The sequence below is a fragment of the Seriola dumerili genome, unplaced genomic scaffold (assembly GCF_002260705.1).
Source record: "Seriola dumerili isolate Sdu_G_001 unplaced genomic scaffold, Sdu_1.0 BDQW01000088.1, whole genome shotgun sequence".
NCBI lineage: Eukaryota > Metazoa > Chordata > Actinopteri > Carangiformes > Carangidae > Seriola > Seriola dumerili.
Window position 1 is genome coordinate 14,329,432 of NW_019174343.1, and position 19,730 is coordinate 14,349,161.

Genomic DNA, 19,730 nt, shown 5'->3' on the forward strand with positions numbered 1-19,730 from the left:
TGAGCACACTCTGTGGATGACATTTTCCATTGAACATGAACTGGTTTCAACCTCACTGAACTCCCCTCAACCCCCTCTTTTAATCTTTGTAACTTCAGTAAGGTTACAACTGTCACAACCTTATCTGTGTACTCAGATCTTCAAGCTGCTGCAGGCTCCCTTCACAGACAGTGGGGATGGCCCCATGTTACGGCTGGAGGAGCTCGCTGACCAGCGTCATGCCCCCTTCAGACACATCTGCCGCCTGTGTTACCGAGTTTTACGTCATTCTCAGCAGGACTACCGCAAGAACCAGGTAGTTTGTCAGCCCTAAAACTCTTCCCTACGTGTACTGGCACTGTATGACATGGGCATGTACGTGCCACTGGAGTTTGTAGAAAGGTACAGTCCATATTTCCTTGAGTAAATCTAACAGTAAGTGAAAGATACTCTCTCTAAAACACATTACGGTGTACTAGTGTAATGGCTCTATCATCTTGTTTTGCTCAGACTGGTTATCTCTCTATCCTGCAGGAGTATATTGCAAAACAGTTTCGCTTCATGCAGAAACAGATCGGCTATGATGTCCTGGCAGAGGACACTATCACAGCTCTGCTCCATAACAACCGCAAGCTGCTGGAGAAACATATCACAGCTGCAGAGATTGACACGTTTGTTAGCCTGGTCCGCAAGAACCGAGAGCCAAGGTCGGTCTGCCTGTCTGTCTGTATACCACGTACAGTACACGATGACCTGGCTAACAGACAGAATCAAAGATAAAATCATTTGATAATAATTTATCATTTTAATGATAATGTGTTAAATGCATCTTTATACCCTGATTATAATGCACATGCAATGTCCTGATCACACAGTATATCCTCTGCACATGAATGCACGCATAACAGTGTAAACTACCATAACCAGTAACTGACAAATAAGGCATTTATTTTTTAACATAAATCTCTGAACCTGGTGATCAAATAAAAAGTGTATTGAAATGTGTGGCCGTTTGAAATGACCCACTGATACATTATTCACTCTGGAAGGTTGTTACAGTTGCAGGCTGACTCTGGTGCTCATCTTACAATGTTTTTTGTTTTTTTTTCTTTTTTGTGAAATGGGTGATTGAATTGCGTTTATCTTGTGTGTGTGTGTGTGTGTGTGTGTGTGCATGTGTGTCCAGGTTCTTGGACTACCTGTCAGACTTGTGTGTGTCAATGAATAAGTCCATCCCTGTGACACAGGAGCTCATCTGTAACGCAGTGCTGGATCCAGCTAACGCAGACATCCTCATAGAAACAAAGTGAGTACTGTTCACTACTGTAGGTCTGGAAATAGCGTTTTATAGATAGATCAATAATGAAAATAATTGTCAGTTACAGTCCTGGTGGCACCGTATTAGTAAAGGTGTGTGTACATTTTTTTTTTTTTAACAGCTTCTAAGATGTAGTCTCTGTATCTTAATACTAAACAATGCTTATGTTGAAATTTTGTCACAAATGTTTTCCCTCAGCATAACAAAAAAAAAGTTTATTTGTTTTATTTTCCTCCTCCTTTACCCACTCTTTCTGCAGACTGGTGCTATCGAGATTTGAGATCGAGGGTGCGCCGCTCGGGGAGAACTCTATTGAGTCGGAGGAAGATGAGGAGGAAGTGTGGTTGTTCTGGAAGGACAGCAATAAAGAGATCCGCAGTAAAAGCATCAGGGAGCTGGCCCAGGATGCAAAGGAGGGCCAGAAGGAGGACCAGGAGGTGATCAGTTACTACAGGTAAGAGGATACTGGACTTTGTTTTTCCATTTGGTTGTTTGAGATAAAGGAGATAATGATAGTCGCCTATCTGAGTCAGCTTATGGTGCTGATGACTGTATGGATCCCCCGTGAGGGTAAAACAACTTGCCTGAGTCTGTGTATATCACCACAGGTACCAGCTGAACCTGTTTGCCAGAATGTGTTTGGACCGCCAGTATTTGGCGATCAACAAGATCTCTGGCCAGCTGGACGTGGACCTGATCCTGCGGTGCATGTCGGACGAAGACCTGCCCTATGACCTGCGAGCCTCCTTCTGTCGCATGATGCTGCACATGCACGTAGACCGTGACCCCCAGGAGCAGGTTACGCCTGTCAAATACGCACGACTCTGGTCCGAGATCCCCTCAGAGATCGCCATTGACGAGTGAGCGGATGGACAAATTTACCACATGTTCATTGTAGAATATCTCTCTTGTGTAGTGAGCAACATTTTGTTCTTCTTGTTGTTTTTGTGTGTTGTTGTAGCTACGACAATGATGGAACATCCAAAGATGAAATTAAGGAGCGATTCTCGCAGACGATGGAGTTTGTGGAGAACTACCTGAGAGATGTGGTATGTCAGAGCTTCCCCTTTGCGGACAAAGAGAAGAACAAGCTCACATTTGAGGTCAGTCAGACTCACTCTGTACACATCATCCCACTCACATCATAATCGTCACATTATAAGGCTGACATTGGCAAACCAATTTAATGCATTCATCGTCCTTGTTTAGGTGGTAAATCTCGCCAGGAACCTGATTTATTTTGGTTTCTACAACTTCAGTGACCTGTTGAGACTAACCAAGATCCTGCTGGCTATTCTAGACTGTGTCCATGTGAGCACAATTCTCCCTTTCAACAGACTGGACAAAGGAGATGAGAGTAAAGGTATGAATGCCCAGGGTGGTCAGTGGAGGTCCAAATATTTCATGCACATGAAGCTGATCTCTCTGTGTGTGTGTGTGTGTGTGTGTGTGTGTGTGTGTGTGTGTGTGTGTGTGTGTGTGTGTGTGTGTGTGTGTTTCCAGGCAGTAACGTGATGAGGTCTATTCATGGTGTCGGGGAGCTGATGTCCCAGGTTGTCTTGAGAGGAGGAGGCTTCCTTCCCACGACTTCCACCAACAGCTCAAATGGTGGCGCAGTCAAGACTCAGACTGAACCAGAGAAGCAGGACATACTGGTCATGGACACCAAGCTCAAGATCATCGAGATCCTGCAGGTGAGGGACATGCAAGGATATACTTAAATGCACATTACAGCATACAGTACATCAGAAACAGTCCTTCCATCCTCCAAAATATTTCCATAAACCCGCTGTTGTTTTCTATCCTGTCCTGCAGTTCATCCTGAACGTCCGCCTGGACTACAGGATCTCCTGTCTGCTGTCTATATTTAAGAGGGAGTTTGATGAGAGTAATTCCCAGAGTGAATTATCTCTAACTGGAGCAGCGGAGGGACCAAACAATATGCCAGGTCAGATTAATATATGGCTTCATTTTATACAAATGTTGTTGACAATGAAATGGACGAAAAAAATATATATATTTTTGTGATTCCAGGGGCTTTGGATTTTGAACACATAGAGGAGCAGGCAGAGGGAATATTCGGTGGAAGGTAATAACAGTCTCGACAAAGAAAGATTCACAAGACTCACAAAAGAGGATGTTGTTGTCATTGCGAGTGTTTTTTTCAATGCCATTTTAGTGAAGAGAACACCCCACTGGACCTGGACGATCATGGTGGTCGCACCTTCTTGAGGGTCCTCCTCCACTTAACCATGCACGACTATCCTCCTTTGGTGTCCAGAGCCCTGCATCTGCTCTTCAGGCACTTCAGCCAAAGGCAGGAGGTTCTGCAGGCTTTTAAGCAGGTATCCTGACAACTCATACAATAACCATTTGTATTCCCGTAGGCGCACTCGATTGTTTTCATACAAAATAAGCTCATCAACTATTCGTGCTTCACTCGCAGAGATGGAAAATATTCAAATATTAATATTCATATATCCGTAACAAGAGATTGAGGTACTGTTCTGTGCAACTGTGACATACAGTATACGCAAATTCATTCACAGTGGCATTCCAGTTTGTCTGCTCCGTACTCCGAATTGCTACATAAACACTCAGCTACCAGTTTATTAGGCACACCCATCTGAAACTGATGCAGCTCTGCAATAAACCAAAATTGTTGAAACTGTTATAGAGAAGTGTTGATTCAACTTTGTGGTCATTTTGGAGGATGTAGGTTTTTAATGCTGCCGAACTGTAATGCTTCACACAGAGAGGTGGTTCCTGTTACTGAGCCTACCAGCGCTGACATAAATGGCATAGACAAAAAAAATAGAGACACCTGTCAGTATAATGCAACACAGCTCGACAGCACCACAAACCACAGTCTTAAGAACAATCATACAGTTGAATCAACACTTCTCTACGACAAGTTTAAACAAAAAAACTGAACATTACAACCTTCATGGAGGGAGGATTTATTACAGCATTGTTGTGTTAGACTGCATTCGTTTTTTCGCCAGGTGTGCCTAGTAAAATAATAGCTGAGTGTACGCATCAATAGGTCCAGTTGTTGGTCACCAGCCAAGATGTGGAAAATTACAAGCAAATAAAGTCAGACCTGGACCAGCTGCGCTCTATTGTAGAGAAGTCTGAGCTCTGGGTGTACAAGAGGCAGGGGCCAGATGAAGGCATGGACGCGGGAGACGGGCTGTCCACCGAGCCAGACCATAAAAAGGTGCAGTACGCTGTACATTCAAAAGAATCAAACAACACTGTAGTATCTTAACTAGAGAGAGGCTTTGTTCTCTGATACACTGTGTCTGATTTTCTGCAGGGAGAGTCTGGGGGCGCAGACAAACCAAAGAAAGCAGAAAGTACAAGCAGTTACAACTACCGAGTGGTGAAAGAGGTAACTATCTTGCCTCTTTGTATAGTTAATATGTATCACGGATTATGTTGTATAGCCCTGGTGCAGAGGCTTATTTTAATCTCACTTCCTTGCATTCTGCTTCTCTCTCACTTTTCGCTGTCAGATCCTGCTGCGGCTCAGCAGGCTGTGCGTCCAAGAAGGTTTGTCGGGTAGGAAGAGCAAGAAACAGCAGCAGAGGCTTTTGAGGAACATGGGGGCTCATGCTGTGGTCCTCGAGCTCCTCCAGATCCCCTATGAGAAGGTATCTGTGGCTTTCAGTGAAACGTTGTTCAGTGTACGAGCGGGCAGATCTTCACATCAGCCATTTTCACCTCCAGGGAGAAGATTTGCGGATGCAGGACATCATGAAACTTGCCCATCAGTTCCTACAGAACTTCTGCGCAGGAAACCAGCAGAACCAAGCCCTGCTGCACAAGCACATCAATCTGTTCCTCAACCCAGGGGTGAGCAGTCATGCTAGATCACACACCGCTCAGTACTAAAAATCTCTGGTCTTATTGCATCTCCCCTTTTTTTCTTATGCCCAGATTTTAGAAGCTATCACCATGCAGCACATCTTCATGAACAACTTCCAGCTGTGCAGTGAGATCAATGAGCGCGTGGTTCAGCATTTTGTCCACTGCATTGAAACACACGGCCGCAACGTCCAGTACCTCAAGTTTCTGCAGACTATTGTCAAAGCGGAGAACAAGTTCATCAAGAAGTGCCAAGACATCGTCATGGCAGAGGTCAATCCTCGTTGCCACACTGTTCATTTCCGCCTCTTTGTGTTTCCGCTAGGCTACAGGCCCCTGATGTAATGGTGTATATTTGTTTCTCCCCACAGCTGGTGAATGCTGGCGAAGACGTTTTGGTCTTCTACAATGACCGCGCCTCCTTCCAGACACTGGTCCAGATGATGAGATCAGAGCGTGACCGCATGGATGAAAACAGTCCTCTGATGTACCACATTCACCTGGTGGAGCTCTTGGCTGTCTGCACTGAGGGCAAGAACGTCTACACAGAGATCAAGTGTAACTCCCTGTTACCACTGGATGACATAGTGCGGGTGGTAACACATGAGGACTGCATCCCTGAGGTGAGAGCAGCCTCAGGCAAAGACGTGCTGAGGATTGAGCAGCAGTTTGAAAACATGTAGCCAGTTAATTAGCCAGTTAGTCACCCAACAGAACTGGACTATTGCGTAACACCTTTTATTCTCTTTATATTTAACCTTGGAGCTTTTGCAGTGTGGCTACTGTGCAATGAAAAGGTTGAATTCATTGAGCGCTATTGAAAAATCATTGTTGATGGTTTGATGATTTTTCCCACCTTGGAGCCATGTTTTTTTTTTTTTTTTTTTTTACATTAAACTTAACCATAACCTTGCAGGTGAAGATCGCCTATATCAACTTCCTGAACCACTGCTATGTGGACACTGAGGTGGAAATGAAGGAGATCTACACCTCCAACCACATGTGGAAACTCTTTGAGAACTTCCTGGTTGATATTTGCAGGGTAAGGGACAAGCAGCAGCTCTATGAAAACGATAACATCACTCAGGAAATTAGAAAAAATGACTAAAATACGATGAGCAAATTTTGTTATGTTTTGGGCTTTTCCAGGTGTGCAACAATACAAGTGATCGCAAGCATGCGGACACCATTCTGGAGCGCTATGTGACGGAGACAGTCATGAGCATCGTGACAACTTTCTTCAGTTCCCCCTTTTCTGACCAGAGCACCAGCCTGCAGGTATGTGATTGCAACCACATGACAGCAACAGCTGCTGTGCGAAACACTTGGCAAAGGGAGTTTAAAAGCATGTAGTAGCAGTAGCTTTGAATGAGACAGATGATAGATGGTTGAGCACCAGGGGTTCATCTCTCCGGATATCTTCATGTAACTTCCATCCTGTTAATCATGTCAATGCTTTAGGTGGCCATCAGAAAAAATGTAAGTACAGATTGAATTGTATTAGCTTCCCCGTGTAATTTTAACCAAATAGTGCGACGCCTCAGAGAAACTCCTCCCTGAAAAGCCTGACTCCACAATCAAATCATCCTCTACAGTGATTTTCATACGACATGCTTCCCTAAGAATAGATAGAATCAGTGCTTCCGTGAAGTTTCTCAGAATGTCTTCTTCTGACCGACATCATTGCGAGTGGTTAAGGAGAATGAATGTTCCCCTTTTCTTCCTGTTTGTGTGTTTTAACCAGAATTGTATTAGTTATGCTTTAGTAGAGCAAATTGCACATTACTAAGTTAAAAGTTAGTTGTGATTGTTGCCATCCTGCTGTTGTCATTCCATTGTAGATACACAACAAAGTTCCCCTTTTAAAATATAAGCAAACTTTCAAAGATTCATAGGAATAATCTTTTATTCACAAAATCTATATTTTCATGCTCTGTTAATAACTTTATAACCTGTCCTTTGTTCGAACGATAATGCTCCTCTCAGTCGGCTCCCAAAGCTCTTCTGAACTATCATCTCACACTCTTCTCAAACAAGACGACATTGCTTTGCAAATATAAGTAGAGCGCTATACATGTCTCCAGAGTTGACCGTTGAAATGTATAAAGATGTTTTTGGAAGTATGTGCATGATGCATGTTGATTATCCTCTGTGCATGTTTATTTTCCTCACTGCTTGTATCCTCTGCTGCAGGCGTCTCTGTTGGGGAAAATATTTCAGGTATTTGTTGCAATTTAATTCAGCAGGGAAAACAGAGCTGGGTGTTAGAGAGTCTTGTTGGGTCTTTACCTTGTTACCTTGTTATTTGCTGTATGTATGTGTGAGCCATCTGTCAAGGAAGTACAATAGAAGTAATTTTCACTGTGCTCAATTTGGGTAAATGTCTGCTCAGGGATTGATGGGTCTCTTGGAAAAGTAGCAAATCACCACTGAGTCCGCATGCTGGTCTCACTACAGGTGCTGTCACTTGTATCATAGACACACAGAGGTGTGTGTGTGTGTCTGTATGTGTGTGTGTGTATGGTACTAAAACGCAAATGGTCCAGACCATTGGTGCTGACATCTGATGGATGGTTATCTTTCATTTTGTCACAGAACATTTTTCTGTCTTTCATGACTTGAGAAGTTACTTGCAGCCTGATAAATATAATAATCTGCAGCCACTCTGCCTTTTTCTTTTATCCTCCTCTCAGACCAGGCAGCCTGTCTTTGTGCAGCTGTTGCAGGCAGTGTTCAGGGTCTACCATTGTAACTGGCTGATCCCAGTCCAAAAGGGCTCTGTTGAGAGCTGTATAAAGGTGCTCTCTGATGTTGGTAAGATCAATACAGTACCCATCTCAGCAGTCACATCAACTTCTAAAAAAAAATCCTGTCTCACACGGCCATACTTTTAAGGTCTAAATCAGTGTGTGTGCTTGTGTGTACCTGGCAGCAAAAGGCAGAGCTATAGCCATCCCAGTGGACCTGGACAATCAAGTGAACAACCTGTTTGTGAAATCCAACAACATCGTCCAGAAGACGGCCATGAGCTGGAGACTCTCTGCTCGTAACGCTGCTCGCAGAGACTCTGTGGTGACCGCTTCACGGGACTACAGGAACATTATCGAGAGGCTCCAGGTACAGTAAGAACAGGACATTCAGAAAGTGTTCAGACCCCTTCACTTTTTTTTTTTCTGGACTTTATGGCAGAGTGGCCAGATGGAAACCTCTCCTCAGAAAGTTGCCAAAAAGCTCAACCTAAAGGACGCTCAGACTGTGAGAAACAAGATTTTCTGGTCTGATGAAACCAAGATTGAGCTGATTGGTCTAAATTCTAAGTGTGTCATGGCTGGAGGAAACCAGCCATGACACAATCCTGTCTCTGATCTCTACAGGCAGTTACTTACACCTCATGACTTGGTTTTTGCTCGATGTGCATTATCATCTGTGAGATCTTAGGTGTGTGCCTTTCCAAATCATGTCCAATCAGCTGAATTTACCACAGGTGGACTCCAATGAAGGTGTAGAAACCATTTCAAAGATGATCAAGAGAAATGGGAGACACCTAAGCTAAATTATTACATTATAAATTACATTTAAGTTTTTCCTTTTTAATAAATTCAGATTTAGATTTTAGCATGAGGCTGCAACATAACAAAATGTGAAAAAATTGAAGGCGTCTGAATACTTTCCCATTGTACTATATGTGTGTTTATTCTTCATTCAAATTTAACAGCATTAAGGGTGTTTTTGTTGGCTGGACTGTAGGACATTGTGTCAGCTCTCGAGGACCGTCTCCGTCCCCTTGTCCAGGCTGAATTGTCAGTCCTGGTGGACGTGCTGCATCGGCCAGAGCTGCTCTTCCCTGAAAACACAGACTCACGCAAGAAGTGTGAGAGCGGAGGTTTCATATGCAAGTAAGCAATACAAATATCACACATATGAGTGACATATGAGTAAGTGTGGTTAAAAATGAGGCCTATGAAACTAATGTCCATGTGCAGGCTGATCAAACATACCAAGCAGCTGCTGGAGGAAAATGAGGAGAGACTGTGCATCAAAGTTCTGCAAACGCTGCGAGAGATGATGACAAAAGACCGGGGTTACGGAGAGAAGGTAGGAGAAGCTGCCAAGCGCAGATGCTCGACTGTCACAAACATGGTATGACTGAGTATATACTGTGCATTGTATAAATACAATCACTGGAAATATATTAGAAATTTTGTTGCTCTATTTTTTTCTAATTGATTTTGTGTATATGTAGAATTTCTATTAGGAGAAAGGTGTCAACTTTTAAGGAACTAAATAACTGAACTAAATAAAAGAGCTTTGTGGTTTTTTTTTTTTTTTTTAGCCTACAGCTCATATTTTTACTAAATTGTTTTTCACCAGAAGACCAATCTTTAATACTTTAATTGAATGGAAAATGCAGAGGTAATCAAAACACAAAAACAACAATATATAATTGTAGAAAACAACAATATATAATGTAGATATAAAGTATGTTTTCATATATGACAATATTCGTATTCGTATATATATATATATATATATATTATATGATTTAACAACATTAGACACACATATACTAACTGCCAAGAGTACCCTTATTTTGAAGGGACTCAGCTTGTCCCTACAGTCACGTTCACCTCAGCAGACACTAAACTAACATGTCATGCTGTATCATTGACCTCTGCTTCAGCTTCCTCCTTCTAACCCCTTCAACCCTCTGTTCTCTTTCAGCTCAGGGCCTTTGATGATGAGATGGATATGCCTAAGGTTGTTTCTCTTTTTCTTGTATTCATGCCTTCGTTCCGCTGAGCCCCTGTCTGTTATGTCTGCGTAACACTAGTAGTTGTTCTGTAACTGTACTGTAGCAGCTGCTGTGGCTGTGTGCTGTAGTTAGCTGGGGCTCTAGGCACAGCTGGTAACAAATAGTGGTAGGCCGGTTCTGTCTTCCACACCTGCTGCACTATCTGCCATAAAACAGTGTGTAGATCAACTGAAAATGGTGAGAAAGAGGGAGAGAGAGAGATAGGGAGATGTGTGCTGTGGCTGACTGCATGTTGCTCAACAGTGTTGTGTTATTTCAGGTTCCAAGGTGAGTGAGTCACTTGCTGGCTGGGCCAGCTGCCAGTTCTGTGTGTGTTTCTGCTCAAAGTCCTCAGCATGGACTTTTACATGCCCTACTTTTTTGCCAAAGTGGTCACCATATCAAGAAAAGGTTATTTTGGGACGTACAGTATGTTAACTTTGATTCTAGTTTTCACATTTTATTATTTTGCACTCACACATGCAGCATGGAAACAGATAACAGATGTGAAAAGATAGGTCAACAAGTACAGGCTTATATGAATTACAAAAGAAAGACTCATAAACAAAGCAAATAAGATAGCAAGCTCCTAATAGAATATAGGTTGGTGTTCCATATTTGTGCATGTTTAACAAAAATAACATAGATAATAAAAATCAAAGTAATAAAGCCATAAAAGCCATTTCACTTCCACTTCCCTCTCTTTTCTTTTCATGTAGGTGTTGTACTGTCTCAGTCAATGTTCAGCTTTTTCGTAGGGTGTTTCCCTTGTATCTTTTGTAGGCACCAATAGGGGGCACTGTGACTGTGTGCGCGCTGTGTACATGTGGGTATAAATGAAGGTGTGGGGCTGTGAGGGGCTGTGGCAGTCATTGAGGCTGTGTCCTAGTTTTCCTTGCCTGCAAGCTGCACGATTCCTGGGCCCCTGCCAACTCTGGGCTGAGGTTACATAAGAATCAGGCTTTTTTTTTTTTCCTGGAACTCAGCCCCTCCGCTGATGTGTGACCTTCAGCAGTAATTGCCAATAAAAGTGTGGAGGAGCTGTTTACCCACACTGCTGCTGTGTATGTGCACGCCCGTGTGTGTGTGCTGTGGTGTGTGTGTGTGTGTGTGTGTGTGTGTGCTGTGTGTGGTGTGGCGCTGTGCGTGCGTGCGTGCGTGCGTGCGTGTGCGCACCTGTGTGTGTGTGTGTTTGTGTGTGTGTGTGTGTGTGTGTGTGTGTGTGTATAAATGCAAGTTGTGAACATGAGGGTGAAGGGGTGGGTGGAGGTCTATTTGCATGAGCGTGTGAGAGAGAGATGATCCCCACACACACCTGTTGCGTGTTGTATCTCTCTTCTGTCTACACATGAAAAGCAGCTCTGATGTATAAGTGGCAGTTGAGTTGAAACCTGTTTCTCCCGCCCTGTGCACCAATCTTCATATTTATTGTCCCCTCTCTTTCCCTTTTGGCCTCATTAAATCACTGTGACACAATTCCTCAACTACTCCAAATAGTCCCCACTTCCACTCACACCCTTTCTCACATGGATGCAAACACACACCCACTCTCTCACTGTGTAAACTTAATGAAGTCGGCTGTGAATGTTTGCGTAGGTGTGATATGAAAGTGCGTAGTTGGCTCTTGTCTCCTCTGTTGCCCTTTGAGTGAAGCAGAACAGCGTAAGGTGAATATGCAAGCTTGTTTAACAGGAAACTCTGGCTTATGTGGGTCACATGAAGTTGAATTATAAAGCAATGTTCTGCACAATAGATAGATATTACAGGCTTTTTTTTTTTTTTTTTTTTTTTAAATCCAGATAGCATGAGATGTATTTTTGACCTCTCCAGTGTGTGCATACCACCCAGTTGCCAAATGTCAGGGAGGTGATTATCAGCTAAATTCATTGCTCTTTGGTTGTCAGTTATGTAAGGGCCAGAGGAGTTCAGGATACACAGTGTCAGGCTCTCCTCTTCACCTGGTCTCTCGTGTGTGTGGTCTAGTCAAAGCAGTTATGCAAGCCCTCCGTGTTGGAAAAAAAGTCATGTTTCATCCCTTTCACCTCCCTGTTTGTTTGCTTGGCGAGCTTCTCAGTGGACAGATTAAGAAGAAAAAAAATCTTCCTCTTTCCAAGATAGAATCTGGCGCAGTTTTGGTTTTTTTTTTTTTTTTTTAATTTACTCAACAATTTCCTCCCACACTCGCAGCAGTATGTTTCCCACTCTGGTCAAGACAGACATTCATTTCTACATTTCTGGTATAGAAGTAGGTCAACTGCAATGAAAACGACAGATCAGAGTCTTTTTGATTTTTTTTCTGCTTTTCTGTCTGCATATAACAAGCGAGTGGTAAACCCCAGGGTTCATGTCTTTCACCTCTGGTTTAAACATGACTCAGTCTCAGCCTGCAAAGACATGTTTATTTATGCATATTCAGAAGAAACACCTAAACATAAAGAAGAATGAACTCTCTGCATGCGTGCGCACATTTATTTTCTCTATTGTGGAACTGAGAGGTGTGAGACTGATCAGGGGTTTGCCCCAGGGAGTTTCCAGTTTGGTGGAATGCACTGTAGTCAGGGCGGATGTGGCAGCTGTGAGGGGTTTCTCTGCGGTGTCTGTGGTCAGACTCGGGGACGATTAGCTGCACACTATCTACTCTGATCAGCATCATGCTTCGTGGTTTGATGTGGTGACGGTGAGGCAGTGTCCACAGACCTGTGGAAGAAGCTGCGCCTCCAGTTCGTGAGCCCCCTGACCTGCTGCTGAACTCTGCCCCACTCTGTCGTCTTCAGGGTGGAATAAAATCAGTCGTTGTGCTTGTGAAAAGTGAGAACGACATTTTAGAAATATTAGAAATTTATAGTAACAAAGACATTACTCATGAGTGAGTGTATTCTGTATTTTCCCTTCCTTCTTTCACACCTGTCTGTCTGTCACTTTCTCTTTTTCATTCTCTGTCTGTCTCATTCTGTTTTGCCCCCACAGACAATTCTCATATTCCCTATACTAAAGAAACACTGAATAAGTATTGTATCTGAAAATATATTGTCACAAAACTTAAAAAAATTGTCCTGTTTTTACAATATCACCACTGATCTGATGTTAGCTGAAGGGACATGTACTTAAGCTTGCACTGGTGTTTAAAGCCCCTCATGTTGCCCAACTAAATGTTCAATCTTCTCCATTTCATGTCCGCCAAGCGTGGCTTTCCTTCCTTCGAGTACAGGGTATTTTTAGACCCCAACTGACGTGGAGCTGGTAACTATGCTTCCGTTCTTTATGGCAGCCTCACCGAACACCAACCAGCATCACTTTTAATCTCTGTGCTTGGTTGAGTTGGTAAGTCAAAAGGTGAACTTCTAAGCGAAATCACAAACCACTGGTGTTAAAGTCAAAGTCAAGTTCTGTTTGATTTCATCAAGTTAAACACATCAGATGTGTGACTACAGTCTGACTGATGTACCTACCACAGTCATTACATTATATACAGGAAACCTGGTAGCAGACCATATTTGGTGCACACAGGTGCAAACTACATACCAAAAGTAGACCCGGTATAGATACATACTGTACATCATGTCCTGGACCTTAACTGACAGAAAGATTAGTCCAACTGTCAAAGTGTGTCAATCCTCACTGTTAGTGTGTTTGTTGCTCTCTCTCTCTCTCTCTCTCTCTCTCTCTCTCTCTCTCTCTCTCTCTCTCTCTCTCTCTCTCACTCTCTCACTCTCACTCTCTCACTCTCTCTCTCTCTCTCTCCATATTCCACTTGCTCTCTCTATCTCTTGCCCTCTATGTTTTTGGTGACAGATGGCCACTGTAAGCGGCTCTGTATCACTGGTTTAGTGGCCTGGTTCCTTTTGGGGTTATTATGTAACTCTAACCCCATCGCCCCTCGCCTCTCCTCTCCTCTCCTCTCCTCTTCCATTCCTGCTCCTGCCCCTCCTAGTGTGTCTTTTTACATAATGCTTTATGTGGAGCATTGCCCTTTACCAGTTTCCCTTTCCCCTGGTGGACACACACTGGTGATAGATGTAGTGAATACAGCAAAATGTTTGAGAGCTACTGAGGTAACCCAAAACGCTGCATATCTCTTTTGTCTACATTTGATTATGTGTTTCATCTTGTTCATATCATGGCTCAGACTGAGAACAGCTCATATTGTGATTACTCATCCCTGACTTTGAATGACAGTTACAGTGTGATTTCAGTTTTTGCTCATTTTTTTTCTCTCAATTTTTGTGTTTCACTTAAATGTTGAAAGAATAGTTAGACATTTTGAGAAGTCAGCTTATTCTCTGTCACTCTGTCTGTACTAGTCACTGTACCCTGCCAAGAAATACCCTCATAATAGTGCTTAGTACTTACACCAAGATCTCCTAATTGCACTGAAGCTAAAATGTTGCCCCTCACTTGGAAGATGCTTCTGCATGCATCTGCAAGTATATGTAAATGAATTTTAATAAAACCACAACTTATTTTGTAAGGATTAAACAAACTAGACATGAATTGTTAGTTGGTGAGCTTCAGGAATGCTGGTAGGTAGAGTTTATTTTACCTTTGGAAAGAGCCAGGCTAGTTATCTCCCCCTGTTTCCAGTCTTTATGCTAAGATAAGCTAACAGACTGCTGGCCCCGGCTTCATATTCACCATACAGATAGGAGAGCTGTAACAATCTTCTCATCCACTCTCAGCAAGAAAACAAATCGGCTTACCTCCCAAAATGTGTAACTACTCCTTTAAGACAGCAACTTGGAAACTGAAAATCAACTGAAATGAAGGACAACAATTAGCCATCTTAAGTTAAGCAAAAACACTATACAGTGATGTTAAGGGAATTCCGAAAATGAACAAAAGATCCAATCACACTGTACATGTCCTTTTTAAGATGTTCTTAATAGTATTGATAGTCAACACTGTACACCTCTCCTGTCTCTGCTCTCTAAACCTACAACCCCAATGTTTCTATCATGGCAGTAAATGCATGGCAACTCACCCATAGCAGACCTTTGCATGGCCACTTAGAACAGCTGAATGGCTAACATGATGTGGTTATTAATCTGACAATTACCTTTTCTGTGCTGCATGAATACTAACCCTGTGTTTGTATCTGTTGGACTACTGTGCTCACGCTCCTCACTGCACCCAGCAGCTGGATCAGAACCAGCCTGAGAAGCTGTTGGAGGACCAGAAGAGGGTAGGTACTTACAACAGCATGGCAGCTTACTGAAACTAAAAGCTCCACTACCACAGAGACTGATGGTGAGATAACCTATGCTTTTGAAGGAAAAAAATAAAATAAAAAAAAATCACGTTTGTTACCTTTTCCCTGCTCTTTGTGTTTCCGATCACTCTTCTTCACTTGTTCAGATACTGTAAGATCTGACCCCTTGGCTCTCAAACCCAAACAAGCACACAAGGAATGTATGCCATAACTTTCATGCTATATTTTTCTCTGCCTTCTTTCTCCAAAGTTGTTTATGGTAATGCAGTGACTTAACATAGCCTCAGGTGTTTCTATTTAAGAGGCTGGCTCTAATATCGATATTCCAGAGTAACAATATTGATTAGAGTTCATCAATATATAATTATCGTCTCCAAGAGAAGAACATTATTCTGCAAGCAGGTATGTTCAGCGGCTGCTTACGTGTTGATTAAATGCCCCGAACAAGAAGTCAGCGTCATTGGCTTTTTATTCAGTGCCCTCGTAGTTTCTGCTAATCCTTGTACAGGTTTGTACTGACAGTTTATATAACATCCAGACAGGACACCATGAAGGTTTGGCTCATGACTCAAGACTTTCAGAAATAGGGCAGTATTCTCCAATGAGACCAGGGAGTCATCCTTCCGACTACAGCTGATTGTGCTGTGCTGTTACACACAGTACATACAGTTGATTAACCTCCTGCATATAAAAGATGAGAGTAATGTTCTTCGCACCTCCTACATAAACTAATCCTGACCTCAAGAGCATAACTATGGCAGCAGAGCTTACATAACGCCGCTGTTGTCTATCAAGGACCACCCACAGTAGACAATGATTTGCACATAATCACGCAAAAACCTTCTCTTTCATTTCCTTCACTTCATCCCATGGGAGGTCTGTCAGGTAGCGATGGGCTGCGGTTGCCATAACAACGGCAAAGTCGTGCTGCCGGCTGCTCAACAGTGGATGAGTCACAGTGTGGGAGGGCTGGCCCCAGGTCTGTCTAAGTGAAAACCAGGACCTCACATTGTCACTACACAGAGTCACTGCTGCAGATGATAACCATAACAGTGTTTGCCGTGTGGGTGGTAAATGGCACAAACTGTAGGTTACATCTGCAAAACGTTCTCGCACGGACGTTTAAGAATTCTTTAAATTAAATATTTGAATTGGAAATTTGATATATAGCTGCTGCATGTATTACAGAGCGTGGTCGGAATGGCAGGCAGGCATTCATTTTCTGAGGTCAAGGGGGTGTTTTAGTGTCTTTATGAAGATGTGAAATACGCAGTATATCACTGATGATGCATGTTTCCCTGTTATACAACATCTCCTCGCTCCCCATTGCTGACATAACGTCATTACATCTTTCCATTTCTTTTCCTCTCATAGGGCGAGGCACTGAGACAGATTCTGGTGAACCGTTACTATGGTAACTTCCATCGGAGCAGTGGGCGGAGGGACAGCCTGACGTCATTTACGAATGGCCCCCTCAGTCCGGTAGGACCCGGCAAAAGCCAATCAGGTGGGACAGCGTGACTGTTGTTGCGCATCTCCAACACCGAGCACAGACGGTTGCTGTTAATTTTTTACAGCAGGAAGTGTAGTTTAGCTAGTGCACACAAAGCCATGAAAACACTGATTTCAACATCTCTAATTGAGCTGATGTTTCTGTGAAGTATGAACCCAAAGGCCTCTGCCAAAGAGAAGTTGCTGCCAGTAATGAGTACAACTACTATCAGGGGGTAAAGTCTAAATTAACCTTTTCCTCTTGGTTCGCCAAAAGTGTGTTCTGCCCCTGAAGTCGTAGTAAAGCAAGGTACTCTCAATAGTGTTATATAAGGATGGGACTCTGTCTGGCCCTGAGCCGGTTATCAGCTCCAGAGTTGTGCTGCAAGCTGCCCTTTGAGCACGCAGAGCACAACACTCTTATCACTACCTGATAACATGGTCATTGTGTTATTATCTGCAGTCAAAATACTGAAGTTTGTATCTCTGCACCGTGTTTCTCCTTATATTCGAGCTGTTGGTTCTCATATGATGTGTGTACGGTATGATGTAATATTTAATCAGTATATAGATTTTACAGGACATATTGGTGCCAATGGTTGTGTCTGTTTTTCATATAAATTTAGTGCCGCCATATTGACCAACTAACCAGATTGGCTTGTATATGCTGTGGCACATATGGCACATATTTTCACATTCAGTGTAGCGTGGGTATGACACCATAATGTTTGCATATTATGTTTATTATACAGCTGTGATGATGATCGCCCCAGATGTTGAGATGTTTAGACAAATATTTATCTGAATTGGCAGAGAAAAATCACCTTGGTTCCCAGTTCACCATGTCTCCCATGTGCACCAAGACGTTGGCAAACTTCCAGGCCACAGGAAGTAAACTCCCCCACCCCCCCACAACCCGTCCAACCCTCCTGTGAGCTCTACTTTTCACTGTTGCTAGGTGACAGACTGCTACTTCCTGTGAAAACAGCCTTTGCACCTGTTGCAGAAACAAGAGCCAGGCTGAGAATTCCATATGTGCCCTGAAGCTGGGGCCTCGGGGGAGGAGGGGGATGCAGGCAAAGTCGTGCACGATGAATTCCATAACTGTACAGTTACACTGGCTCATACAGGCTTAGCATCGCAGTAGTTGGAAATCTTAGTGAGCTTGTGTCCTGTTTAAGTGAAGTATTGGATGTCCTGGGTCAATAAATCGCTTGCTCTGTGTGATTAAAGGAAAAACATCGCTTTACTTTACTTTGCTGTGTGCAATGTTTTGTCAAATCTCAATATCAAGTGTTGCAGCTTCAAGCTTTGTATTTAATATAAAAATAGACTTAAGCCAAAAACTGTTTTGTTGTGAACCTGAACTAACTGTAGTATCCTTTTTATTACAGTCATTTTTCTTTTTGAGTGGCAGCTCAAATAAGAGAGCAATTATAAAATAGCCAGATAAATACTGAATTTATCAGGTTTCTACATTTATGGATACTCTAAGAAAAGGTGCAAGTGACTAAAATATTACTAAAGCAAGACCAAAATTATTTTGTGTTGTTAACACATTAAATAGCTGACTCAGGATTATCATGCTGTTTTTGCAGGGAGTTTTGCCATCCTTAATTTTGACACTGAAAAGTGCACCTGATATACTGGATTCTGATTTGGCTTGTTGCCTTGTCTCTGTCTCTCTGCAGCATTAGGGGGGCCTGGGGGCCTGAGTCGTGGGGAAATGAGCCTGGCAGAGGTACAGTGTCACCTGGACAAAGAGGGAGCCTCTGACCTGGTTATTGACCTCATCATGAACACTACGAGTGACCGAGTCTTCCAAGAAAGCATCCTCCTGGCTATTGCATTGCTGGAAGGTGGAAATACCACCATCCAGGTCAGTTAACCCCAAATTTCCATCGGAGAATCTGCTGTGTATTGTTGAACAACTGAACTGTTACAGTGCAAACTCCATATTTCCCTATTCTGCTTACTGTAACTGATCCGCAGTCTTTTAATTGAATGGCCTGTTATCTTTGTAAAGGGTCAGCTGAACCTGCAGTGAAATGGTAGATGATCAGTGAAAACAACACACTGTGTCATGGATGCAAGTTTTCATTACTCGAGGATCTACAGTATGTGGGTCAGTGTGCCACATGTACGTTACCAGGGCGGCTCTTCTCCCCCTCATATCTAGCAGTATATCATTTGGCTCAAAGGCCGTGCCAGCTGCTGTTGATGTCAGTAGTCTGTAGATCAGTATATTATAAACTCCATTCATTTTTTTCTCACTTTAGACACTTTTAGGTTTGCATTAGACAACCTAAATGAATCCTATTTCCCTGTTTGCTTTAACCTGAGCTAACTAACCTCCCTGTCTGTTGCTCTGTCTGTCTCTCTCTCTCTCTCTCTCTCTCTCTCTCTTTCTCTGCTTGTCTTTTTCACGTCTCTGTCTGTTGCTCTGTCTGTTGATCTCTCCGTCTTTCCGTTCGTCTGTCCGTCGGTGTGCTGTTGTGTAAGCACGGGGCTTGCATAATCAGATTAGAGCGAGGAAGCCACTGTGGCAGAGATAATGCTTTGGCTTCCCACGGCTGCTGCAGAGCTACGTCACGTGATCAGCCCGTGTTACATAAGGCCTGTGTGAATGAACAATGAGGAATGTCTCAGCCTTCAAAACATTCCAGCCTCTCTCCTGCTCCCTCGCGCTCTCTTGCCGGCCCAAACTGGGTCATGCTGGGCCTCCGGAACTGGGGCAGTGGGGAGAGAGGGCGGAGGGACGGGGGAACACAGAGGGGATTGAGGAGAAACTGGAGCTCCTCTCACCCTGGCATTCTTAAGTTTGTTCTGAAAAGGGAGGTTTCTTCGCAGGAGGAACTGCTCTGTATACAGTGCTAGAAATGTACCATATAGTCCAAATATTTGTGCTCTGTAGGTTACTGGATGAATTCCTTAAAATTGTCAACAGGCTGAGTGTCAGCAAATCCTGACTTTTATCACAGGAATCTGCACTTTTGTTTTAAAAAAAAAAAAAAAAAAATTTACTGACAGCTTGATGCTTGAATCCATAAACCGCCAAATTGTCCATGTTTGCT

The 19,730-nt window shown here is 43.1% G+C and overlaps 1 protein-coding gene across 1 annotated transcript in view; it reads left to right on the forward strand.

The window, feature by feature from the left end:
* Nucleotides 1-19,730, forward strand: part of LOC111221798 (inositol 1,4,5-trisphosphate receptor type 1-like) — a 68,424-nt gene that overhangs the window by 23,600 nt on the left and 25,094 nt on the right. Inside the window, exons 16-42 of the mRNA XM_022745366.1 lie at nucleotides 137-295; nucleotides 514-686; nucleotides 1,166-1,285; nucleotides 1,557-1,751; nucleotides 1,906-2,157; nucleotides 2,259-2,400; nucleotides 2,507-2,660; nucleotides 2,801-2,991; nucleotides 3,113-3,245; nucleotides 3,332-3,386; nucleotides 3,477-3,642; nucleotides 4,344-4,517; nucleotides 4,617-4,691; nucleotides 4,816-4,953; nucleotides 5,030-5,155; nucleotides 5,240-5,440; nucleotides 5,539-5,790; nucleotides 6,084-6,209; nucleotides 6,317-6,445; nucleotides 7,861-7,981; nucleotides 8,100-8,284; nucleotides 8,915-9,063; nucleotides 9,151-9,262; nucleotides 9,890-9,925; nucleotides 15,091-15,138; nucleotides 16,540-16,672; nucleotides 18,348-18,535. Coding sequence (XP_022601087.1) covers nucleotides 137-295; nucleotides 514-686; nucleotides 1,166-1,285; nucleotides 1,557-1,751; nucleotides 1,906-2,157; nucleotides 2,259-2,400; nucleotides 2,507-2,660; nucleotides 2,801-2,991; nucleotides 3,113-3,245; nucleotides 3,332-3,386; nucleotides 3,477-3,642; nucleotides 4,344-4,517; nucleotides 4,617-4,691; nucleotides 4,816-4,953; nucleotides 5,030-5,155; nucleotides 5,240-5,440; nucleotides 5,539-5,790; nucleotides 6,084-6,209; nucleotides 6,317-6,445; nucleotides 7,861-7,981; nucleotides 8,100-8,284; nucleotides 8,915-9,063; nucleotides 9,151-9,262; nucleotides 9,890-9,925; nucleotides 15,091-15,138; nucleotides 16,540-16,672; nucleotides 18,348-18,535 — 3,933 coding nt within the window. The remainder of the gene's footprint in view (nucleotides 1-136; nucleotides 296-513; nucleotides 687-1,165; nucleotides 1,286-1,556; nucleotides 1,752-1,905; nucleotides 2,158-2,258; nucleotides 2,401-2,506; nucleotides 2,661-2,800; nucleotides 2,992-3,112; nucleotides 3,246-3,331; nucleotides 3,387-3,476; nucleotides 3,643-4,343; nucleotides 4,518-4,616; nucleotides 4,692-4,815; nucleotides 4,954-5,029; nucleotides 5,156-5,239; nucleotides 5,441-5,538; nucleotides 5,791-6,083; nucleotides 6,210-6,316; nucleotides 6,446-7,860; nucleotides 7,982-8,099; nucleotides 8,285-8,914; nucleotides 9,064-9,150; nucleotides 9,263-9,889; nucleotides 9,926-15,090; nucleotides 15,139-16,539; nucleotides 16,673-18,347; nucleotides 18,536-19,730) is intronic.